The 10,588-nt window shown below is 40.5% G+C and overlaps 2 protein-coding genes across 2 annotated transcripts; both read right to left on the reverse strand.

The window, feature by feature from the left end:
• Positions 1-1,008: 1,008 nt before the first annotated feature.
• LOC136061624 (probable leucine-rich repeat receptor-like protein kinase At1g35710) lies at positions 1,009-4,896 on the reverse strand. Its single transcript, XM_065759625.1, has 3 exons — positions 4,584-4,896; positions 3,769-4,200; positions 1,009-1,400 (listed from the first exon to the last, which is right to left on the reverse strand). Exons 1-3 carry the CDS (start codon positions 4,894-4,896, stop codon positions 1,009-1,011), a joined length of 1,137 nt encoding a protein of 378 aa, XP_065615697.1.
• A 2,440-nt stretch (positions 4,897-7,336) lies between these two features.
• Positions 7,337-10,216, reverse strand: LOC136061634 (dicarboxylate transporter 1, chloroplastic-like). Its single transcript, XM_065759646.1, has 2 exons — positions 8,866-10,216; positions 7,337-7,660 (listed from the first exon to the last, which is right to left on the reverse strand). The coding sequence occupies exons 1-2, from the start codon at positions 9,985-9,987 to the stop codon at positions 7,352-7,354; spliced, it is 1,431 nt and encodes a 476-aa protein (XP_065615718.1). The 5' UTR covers positions 9,988-10,216; the 3' UTR covers positions 7,337-7,351.
• Positions 10,217-10,588: the final 372 nt, after the last annotated feature.

Below are 10,588 nucleotides of genomic sequence, written 5' to 3' on the forward strand. Positions count from 1 at the left end.
GAGCGCCTCTGCCAATGTATCGACGCAGTAGTCCATGCACACTCTTGCCACCTCTTTAGCCAACCGAGTCTTTGTTTCTAGCACCCCACGTTCATAGGATGCCATCTCCGCGGCCTCAGAAGCTTCCCTGGCCACCCGAGCTGCATCCTTAGCTTTCTACAACTTAGCCTTGAGATCTAGGACTAGCTATCTTTGGGTGACCAGTTCTATCTCAATCATGTGAAGCTGTTTGCGCTGGTCCTTGGCCTGCATCTCCACATTCTTCACACCTGCCTCGGCACTCAAATGAGCCTTGTCCGTGGCGATCAGCTTGTTGGCCAACTCCGTTTGCTCTTGCTTGAGGGCTCCCAGGGACTTCTCAGTCTCAATGCAGGAGTGGGCCTCAACCCTAGCCTCATTACGGGTGTCCCGAACACACTCCTCGGCCACAAAAACTTGCTGAGTAACCTGCATAAAAATAATGAAGGAATCCCATGTAAAAAAAAATAATAAGTAAATAAAAAGGAAGAGAAAGAATGACAGTGTAGCTTAGCATTTAATTTAAAGATTTGTAGGTTAACCTACCATGGCAAGGTCCCTCTTCAGGGACAGGAAGAGGATAGGCTGTCTCATGTGCCTAAGAGCTTCCATGTCTTTGGGGAGAAGAAGAGGTTGCTCTAGGGCTTTAACAATGTAGGTTGAATGTCCTCTCTGGAACTCCCGCACTAAAGTGTCCCAAGGGACGGCAACGCCATCTCGCTCCAGCCTTGGAGCCTAAGTGTGCTGTTGTCGGTGCACCTCAGCCCCAACGGGGTCCTCCCTGTTATCCACAGAGGAAGCCCATTTGTCTTTGGAATTTTTGGCCTGCTTTGCCCCCTTCGTAAGAACCACCTTGCCCTCCTCCACTCATTGTACTTTCCTTTTCTTCTTTAAATCAGGACAAGGGAGCAGTCCGATTGTTGTCACAGGGAGAGGAGGAGGAGAGGGGAGATTGCGAGGAAGTTGAGTCTTCGGGGCATCCTTGGATAACTACCCCTTATTTCTCCTAGCTACTAGATCTTTAAGGCCTCTCCTCGGGTTCAAGGCCATTTCTTCCTCTTCCTCAGAGCTAGTATCAACTCGGGTATCTACGAGTCTAGGAGAATGGGCCGCAGAAAGTCTATCAAATTCGGCTTCAGAATCCGAGAGCTCCACAGACCTTTTTGGCGCCTTTCCTTCTTCTTTGAGGTGAAATTGGTCAATCTTGGCCTCAAGGGATAAACACGAGGAGGCTGTTTCCTCCCTTAGAATTGCTACTTCTCGGGAAGAACGTTGAAGAGGCAGTTCAATTGGTGGAAGGTCTCTTTGGGCCAAGAAGCCAGGCATAGAAACGTCTATATGAGCTAGTCTGGGATCACCGGCTTTTATTGCTTCGCCCGTGTCTTGGAATATGTTTGATAGAGGCTCAAAATCGAGTATTAAGTGCACGGATCGTAGCTACTTGTCTTCACTTATAAGTACCTCCGACCTCAGTAACTTGTTGAGACCCTGAACGTTGACCAAGCTGAGTCTCGGAGCAGTGTGCCTTTTATCTGCAAAAACATTTGTGGAGGAAATCATGGTTAGACCAACAAAACTCGCCATCAAAGGAAGACAAAATGTTAAAGGGGAAAGGTAGTAAAACTAAAAGGGCTAAATCCCATGCCGAGGGACCTAATCCTAAGGTAACCCACCTGGTTCTCCCTCCCAAGTTGGGTAGTGAAAACCGTCGTGCCATTCCCCGAATGCAATCAGGTAATCATCCTTCATGCTCTTATTGGACTTAGAAAGACATGATACCATTTTAACAATGTTGGACCAGGACTTGAGGTAAAATCCCACATCAGCAAGGGAATGACATTTGTACATGTGAATGATGTCGTGCCATGTGAGCCCTAAGTTCTGCTTATTGAGAGCATCTACACTCCCTAATACTCTAAATAGGTTGGAAGCGCACTAGTGACGGCATAATCTGTGGTTGATCAGGTAGTCCCGGGTCACCCTACCCATAGGAAGTGTCATTCCTTCCTCTATGAAGGCGATTATAGGAATGACAACTTAACCTTCTTTCCTATCAAAGTTTATCTGGTCTGGGGGGACAATATTGCAGGGCTACTCCTTGCAGAATGTGGTACTTGGCCCTGAAACCCTCCATACCGACAAGAGTGTCTATAAGGTGCTTGAACCTATCCATCTAGGTGAACTAAAAAGATGCGAAAGAAATTTTCAAAGGAAAGAAACAAAGAATAGAAGGTCGAGGAGATCGACCGAGAAGAAATTAACCTAGAAAAGGGGAAACTTACAAGAATAAACACGTGTATTGGTCCCTGAACCTTTAAAAGATTCGAAGATTTTTGAAGAAAAGGACTTAGGAAATTTGGGAACTTAGAAAGCCTTAAGGGTCTCTGGAGAGCTTGAAAACTTGTGAAATGAGGAAAAATGATTTCCTCGGGTGCCTTATATAGAAGGTGGAATTGAGTGGGAGTTATTCCACTCAAAATTCAAGGAGAAATGTCAACTGTAGGATTTGTGTCTCACCATTGGATGCGGGAAACAAAGCACCACCTGGAGCAATTAATGATGCATCGCGGGCTCTGAAGCGTTAGTAACAGTTATGGGGCGCACAAAACAGTAATCCCACGTGTGTAAACCAAAGAAATGAATGGTTTTAACTCTTAAAAATCAAAACCCCACTTTTTCTCATTGGGTGAGAGGGAAAAAACTGGAGTTTTGAGGGGCTATTGTAGGGATAGGGGCCCAAATTTATATATTGGGCCTTGGCCGAGGACGTTGGTTGGTTTGAGGATGAATAAACAGTAGTGAGGGTATTAAGCTCAGAGTCCCATGAGTAGGTTGCAAATGGAAAGGTTGGGAAAGTTGGTCCTCGGAGGAGTATCTCCTTGTATGAACAAAGCACAGATCAAATGTATATCCTATCATTCAAGGTGACCTTCCAGGAAATTCTATTGATAGGGATGTGCATTACAAATGTACAGGGGAGATGGGAGCTTAGAAATGTCTAAGAGAAAGCTGCTACTACCGCATTAAATGTTTTGTAGTTAACTCTCTGGTCACATTAATGAGAAAGTGATCTCTGAACAGTGTTTATTCAGCCTTACAGCTACCCCCAAAGACTTCAAGAGGGTGCTGATGGGACAAGGATGAAGATAAGCAATTGACCGTAGGGTGAAGATGAGAAGAGGGAGATAGTATAAAGTAGAGGGGAGACCCTAAAAGGAGGGGGGTCGAGAAATAAAAAGAGAAACACTGTAGCAATCAGGGATAAAATTTGTAATCAAACTCAGTAGTAATATAGAAGAACGAATCTCCTCGGACTGTCCCGAGGACGATTTTCTTTGGATTAAATCAATCTATCTTCCTATTCTTATCATTCGAACCCACTTTGTTTACTGTCCAACTCATTTTAGCCCAAATTTCCAACCATTCCCTACAAATTCATTGTTTTAGGCTTTTTGGGCTTAAGTTCATCTACCTTTTAGGTTTATGACTCAAATTTGTTCCTTACAATTGTCATTTGTGAAGAAAAAGAAACTATTAAAAAAAAATTAATATTTTAAAGAAATATAGTGTAAAGTAAATAATCTAATACGAAGACCATCACTGTCTAAAGTCAAGTAAACCAACGTCAACACACGTTATTCTCTCTCTCATATTCTTCTTCTCTTTTTTTTTTTTTTTTTTTCTTTTTTTTTTTTTAATCAGAAAGTTGATTATCATGAAGGTATAAATGTTCTAAGTTACTCAACTTACCCAAGGAATTTGGAACAGTACCAGTCAACTTATTTTTACCCAGTTCAAGATCCGTTATGGACTTTAGGTTTCCTAATTCTTCAGGAATGGTGCCCGAAAGTTGATTGTTGTACATGTGTAAAACAGTTAGGTTGCTTAGAGCACCTAGTGATGTGGGAATCGAATCAGAAAGATTATTTGTATGCAAGCTTAAATTGACAAGAGACTTCAAATTTCCTATTTCTTGGGGAATAGAGCCAGACAGATTATTTTTATACATTTGCAAAAAGGTTAGCTTCTTTATGTTTCCAATAGTAGATGGGATGAGACCTATAAGATTATTGTTTGATATGTCAAATATAACTAAATTGGAGAGGTTTCCGATTTCTGGAGGAATGGAACCAGAAAGTTGATTACGATGGAGGTCCAACTCAACCAAGTTGCTTATATTACCTAAAGATGCAGGAATGGTACACACAATGGAATTATTGCTGAGATATAAGTTGGTCAGGTAGCTCAAATTACGTAATGAAGCAGGAATGCAGCCATGGAGGTGGTTGGCATACAAAGAAAGGTCAGTGAGAGATTTCAACTGACCTATTTCCCGCGGAATTGAGCCATTTAATTGATTTTCAGCTAGGGCCAGGACCTCAAGATTGGTCAGTAGGCCAATCTGTGGTGGGATTTCCCCGATAAGTTATTGGAGGACAGATCAAGATATATAAGTTTGGACAGGTTGCTAATTTCAAAAGGGATTGTACCAAAGAGTTCATTCGTGTTAAGATCAACGGATGTAAGGTTGGGGAGAGATGAGAATGAAAATTCATGGAGCATACCTTTCAAACGTGAGTTAGCCAGGTTTAATCCAATAACACTTCCTGCTTGGTTGCATGAAATGCCGTACCAACTGCATGGGATGGAGCTTTTATTTTGATTACTTGAAGAATTGGTAGCATTATTTGGCTGGAGAGTCCATGAAGGCAAGTGTGACTGGGTTTCATTTTGAAGACTGGCTTTCCAATTGAGTAGAGCGTTTGCCTCTGTCTTTGCCTCTTCATTCACAAAAAGAGAAGCAACATCTAATGAGGAATGTAACACAGCCAAGGCGGCCGTAAGAAGGACCGAAAATACCTTTTTTAAGCTAGACATTGTAATGGTCTTTGTTTTACAAGTAGAAAAAATATTCAAAACTCTATCTTAATGTCTAAGCTGTTTCTCGGAAATATATATATATATATATATATGTGTGTGTATGTATATGTCTAAGCTACCCCCAATTAATTTCTTGCGTCAATGGCGGCCAATGGGTAAGCGAAGGTACCTGGATGTTTCACACTAACTTTACCTTCTTTTTTTTATCGATTTCATTTACCTTTTTTATCCAGGAAAAAAAAAAAAAAAATTCACTTAAACACACACCTTTTTTTAATCCAAATAATTAGCTCAGTCCCCCAAAAAAAAAATTTTCAAAAAGCCAGCACCTGCTGGATTTTATTAAAAAATAACTATAAAACCCAATCTATATTATTAGTTAGGCAACATTTTAAACATATTTGGTTTCTAACAATTCGAGTTCTCTGCACTCAATTTTGCCCAGTGAATTTGCACTTGAAAATCGAGTGTCTTACACTCGATTTTCATATTCACTTGGAAATCGAGTGTCTAACACTCGATTTTCTCAGAGCAAAATCGAGTCCTCTGAACTCGATTTGTTAGAAATGAAATTTGTTTCAAACCTTGCCTAACTAATAATATAATTTGAGTTTTATAGTTATTTTTTAATAAAATCCGCACCTGCTCATTCCCAAAAAATAAAAAGAAAAACTAAAGTTGATACTGCGGATTCACATATTTTGTTGAAATTGAAATTCTTTTTGTTAAAAGTATTACAAATAAAAGTAAAAATTAGTTAAAATAGAACAGTGAAACTCATGAATAGTACCAAAAAATACAGTAAGACCCATAAATAATACTAAAAATGAACTGAATAGTAAAATAAGTATTCAAAAATAATTTTTGTCAAACACACACTTAATGGTACTTTAGTAGACCACAACATTAGGGAGTCACTTAGGTTAATAATTCATAAACCACAGACCCAAGCCAAACGGAATGTGAGCTTTGTACAAATCACTTGATCTCCAATTTAAAATATTTCTCATCACATAACATAATCAACATTGTTAATTGACCTTATTATTGATGTACAACAATAAAGTAACTACGTCTTTTGCTTACTTCGCCCTTCTCCAATATACAACATTGCAATTTGACAGTTTTAAATTAATGAAACTGTTTTTTTTTTTTTTTTTTTTTTTTAAAAGAGGAAAATTCTAAGGATCCTATTTTCCTGTAAAACGTCTTCTTATGGAGACAAACTTCCATACAGGGCCGTTTTAATGTCTTCAACTAATTTTTGGTAAAGGTCTTAGCATGGTTTACTTGACTTGGAAATTAGACAGTACTGTTCTCTGTAGAATAAGGAGGATACAATAAATTTAGGGGCCCTCTTCTCATGCTGACTACCTTAAGTTTCCTAACGGAAACAAAGTTACATTTAAAGCTGTTGAAAATTTTTGCAAATAATTTGTGGAAAAGATATTAGCAGATTATACATCGCCTATTGGATATTAGAGCCTCCTTTAGTAACAGTATTTAAACAACGAAAATTGTTATTTAAACATTGCAACACGTATTTTCACAAAATTTCAACAACATTACTAGAAATTTCTTACCAAACAGCCCTAGATGTTGCTGCCCTTTGTCTATGTTATTTAGACTCAAAATGCACAATTTATAAATTTTAGTAAAGGCATTAAATCATGTTTTGAAACCATAATTGTAATTTTTTGTCCAAAATATGATAATCAAATGGGCACTAAAGTCTCCCAATTGAGAAAAACTTACAGATGATGATTTTGAAAATGTCTTCAAACATTTTGTGGAAAAGATGAGGATCTCGTACCAGAATTGTGTGTGTTGAATATCCGGAGGTTGTGTTAGAATTCATACGTCCTGACTGTCTATGATATGTAATTATCTACGTCATATTGCTATGTACCCATTTTCTTAGTAATTGAATATGCAGTTTCGTGATTATTCATGCTTCAATTTGCTCTCCATTTCTAAGTTAAACACACACACACACACACGCATTTACTAAAAGATTATTGATACAACATTGTTTTGCCCCTCCATTCTGACATCTTACTTATCAAAGGGATTATTGATGATCAATTTAGATTATTTACAATGCAACTCTCTAAGCATCATTTCCCAGCAAAAATAAAATTTTAGGAAACACCATATGGTATAAGAATAAAGAATTCAAGATACTATTATGAAAAAAAATAAAGTGTTCAAGGCATCTTGCTAGACTGATTAGTCTATCAGTGGCTAACAGAAAGACTGCACCTATGAATAAATGAAATCATCTAATTCATTAAACCCAATGTTGATACTTTTATAGTATTATTTAGAGGATTCAAAATCAAATAATGTATTTACCATTAATCATAGGAAAAGGAAAGGGGAGATGAATGTTTCTGAGATAAGTCTCAGACATTTTAAGAAGTAATGTCAATGATGTATATATATATATGTCTCAGTCATGGCACCCAACAACCAAAACCCACAGTTTAAGCACTCTGATGTCAGCAATGAGATGCCAGTAAGAGGATAGAAGACAAACCTTGACTACAGTTTGGCTGAACCAGGAGATGAGACCATATTTGTTGAGATATCCAGCCATTGCAATGAGTGCAGCAAACCATGTGAGTGTATCCCAGGCAACTGATTCAGCTAAGCACTCCTTCCATGTCACAACCCCAGCGACCAGGAGGACAGATAATCCAAGAATGGCGGCAGTGACAGCGTCCACATTCAGCACCCCTCCAAAAATCCAGAGACCCACCTGACGTAATAAAGAACAGAGGAGAGAGGTATCACAATAAAGAACACGTGCAGAAATTAAATAAATATTTATAACACTGCATACATATTGAAACCGGCATGAACTTGGTGATTCATTTGTCTAAATGCATCATAGGGGAATGAAGTCAATGACAGAAAAAACATAATATGACTTTTCTTTTCTTTTCTTTTTGCATAGGTAAAGACTTGGGGATCCAAACCCCCATACTTGTCCACCACCCCAAACCAATGCGAGGTGAACAACAGAATACCACTTCAGTTCATAATTAATTTAGTGAATGACTTCTAGTTGGCCCAAATGCCATTGCCCTAATATGTCTTTGAGTTGATAATTAATTTGGTGAATAACAAATACTAAAGATCAACATATATAAGGTCAAATAATTAGCATACTGAATCAGTGAAAGAAAACATTAATACTCTTGGTGCTTATAGAATTTGGAAAGTCCAGTTCTGGAATGCTAATACAATTGAGTTAAAGACACTTGGTTGCAGAAAGACACATACATAACATGCAGGAGACACACGCAAACATATGCATACCAATCAAGAAGTGTCCTTTACAACAACCCAAGTGGCAGAAAATATAATTTATGACCACTGGTGCTTGCCCAACATTCTTGGGTTGAAATCAATGAAAGATATCAACCTTGTAAAACTACACTCTAATTTGGTTTTCGGATATGTAAGTGCCAATGTCAGACTTTTCTGACCACCTTATGTTATAAAAATTGAAATTTTAGCATGCATACGGACACATGATTCAGTAAACATAACAATACAAATTCTTGAACAAAAACATACACTCAATCATCCAAAATAACCTCTGCAGCGAAACCTTCAAAAATCTCCAAATTCGGCTACTTTTGCATCAATCTAGTCAAAATTTCCCCACAAGAATCAGCAAGAAAGAAGACAAACTACCCTCTGCTATGTGCCCATAAGACCAAGACACTAGCACATTATTAACACTACTGTCACATTATCCTCAACCAATTGAGCAAGAAATCTCTACTTAAGATACAATAGTTACCAACATGAACACCATCCAAAATTTCAAAATACACAATAGCACAAATAGCAAGAGTAGCTCAAAATCACTACATAAAGCATCAATAACCTAAAATCCAATAGATAAGATTGTCACAGAGAGAGAGAGAGAGAGAGAGAGAGAGAGAAATGTACCGTAAGAAGCAGAGTTCCACCCATAATAATCTCATTCTTTGTCATTGGTCCCATCTTCTCCAACTTCTCTTTCGCCAATTTCGGCGCATCGGGGCTACTCTTCACCGTCGGCGGGTAAATCAAGTACAGAAGAAACGGAACCACAATCAACGACACCAAACCAGGCACGATCGCCGCCTTGGCCCAATCGGTCCAACCGATCGTCTGCTTGATCGTGTTGAAAGTCAGATTCGCGCTCAATGGATTCGCCGCCATCGCCGTCAAGAACATCGCCGACGAAATCACCGACGTCTGAAAGCACGTGAGCATCAGCCACGATCCGAGCCGCTCCTCGGTCCCGTCGCCGACGTTGCTGCCGCAAGCGACGCAGAGTGACTTCACGAGCGGGAGAAAGATCCCTCCGGCTCTCGCTGAAACCGACGGGATCGCCGGAGCTAACAGCGCTTCGCTGAAAACCAAGCTGTAACCTAGCCCCAACGACGAGCTTCCGAACAAGGAGACGAACTGGTAAGCGATTCGGTTCCCGAGCCCGGTCTTGATGAACCCGCGGGCGAAGAAGAAAGCGAGCGCGATGAGCCACGGGATCGGATCTCCGAAGGCGGAGAACGCGGCGGCGAACGTCAGCGTCTTGGTGAGCACGGAGGCGCCGAGGCCGAGCAGCGCGACGGCGCCGAGAGGCAGAGGCTGGGTGATGATCCCGACGATGGTGGCGAGGAAGATCGCGAGCAGCTGCCACGCGTTGCGCGTAACTCCCGCGGGCACTGGAACGAACCAGAGGATAATTCCGGTGGCGATCGACGCCAGAAGCGGCTTTAACGCCGCGCCTTGCCACGGCGGCGACGCCGGCGCCGGCGCTGGCGGATTGGCTGACGTGGCAGCCCCACTGGCTGTAGCTTTAACAGTGAATAATTTTTTGTTGTTATAATTACTAGACTTGTTTGGTAACGGGGATAGGGAAATGGGAAAGGATTTGTTAGTGAATTGGGAATGGGATATGGAAATGGGATTTGGAATTCTTAGGGAGGGAAGGAAATGAGCGGATTTGGAGGGCGTGCGGGAACGGAGGGAAGGGAAAGAGCGAGGTGGTAAGGTTAGTGAAGAAGTGAGCGTCATCGACGCCATGTCTCTCTCTCTCTCTCTCTCTAGCTCTGTGTGTGTGTGGTTTTAACTTTTAAGTGGGGACGAAGGAAATGTGGGGGGGGGGTTTAGGGGGAGGGAAAAACGAGGACCGTTAGATGGGGTGATCAGAGGGTGTTGAAGGTTTGTTCTTTGTGAGTGACGTCGTTGTGGGAGAAGTTGAAATGTCCGCCAGAGGAGTTTGAGATTCTCTGTTGCTAACCGGCCAGGTTGGATTTTGTTTTGGACTTCTAAATTCTAATTATTGCTGCACAGGCAAAATTTGCCAAACAGAATATTTTCAGAAATTTTTCAGCTGGGTAGCACGAGTTCGAAGTTATATCGTAAGTTAGACTCTTTTCTGGAAGTCGATTTTAATAAACTCGACTTCCAGACAAATTCCACGAAGTAAGTAACTCTGAAGTGGAAGTCGAGTTCAGTGAACTCGACTTCCATTGAAAGTCGCCAATACTGAGTTCATCAATTTGCCTGGAAGTCGAGTTTGTTAAAATCGACTTCCAAAAAGAGTCTAACTTACCAAATAAGATTGAACGTGTGCTACCCAACTGAAAAACTTCTGAAATGGTACTGTTTGGCAAATTTTGCC

Source organism: Quercus suber, unplaced genomic scaffold (genome assembly GCF_002906115.3).
Source record: "Quercus suber isolate HL8 unplaced genomic scaffold, Cork oak 2.0 scaffold_336, whole genome shotgun sequence".
In the NCBI taxonomy this organism is placed as follows: domain Eukaryota; kingdom Viridiplantae; phylum Streptophyta; class Magnoliopsida; order Fagales; family Fagaceae; genus Quercus; species Quercus suber.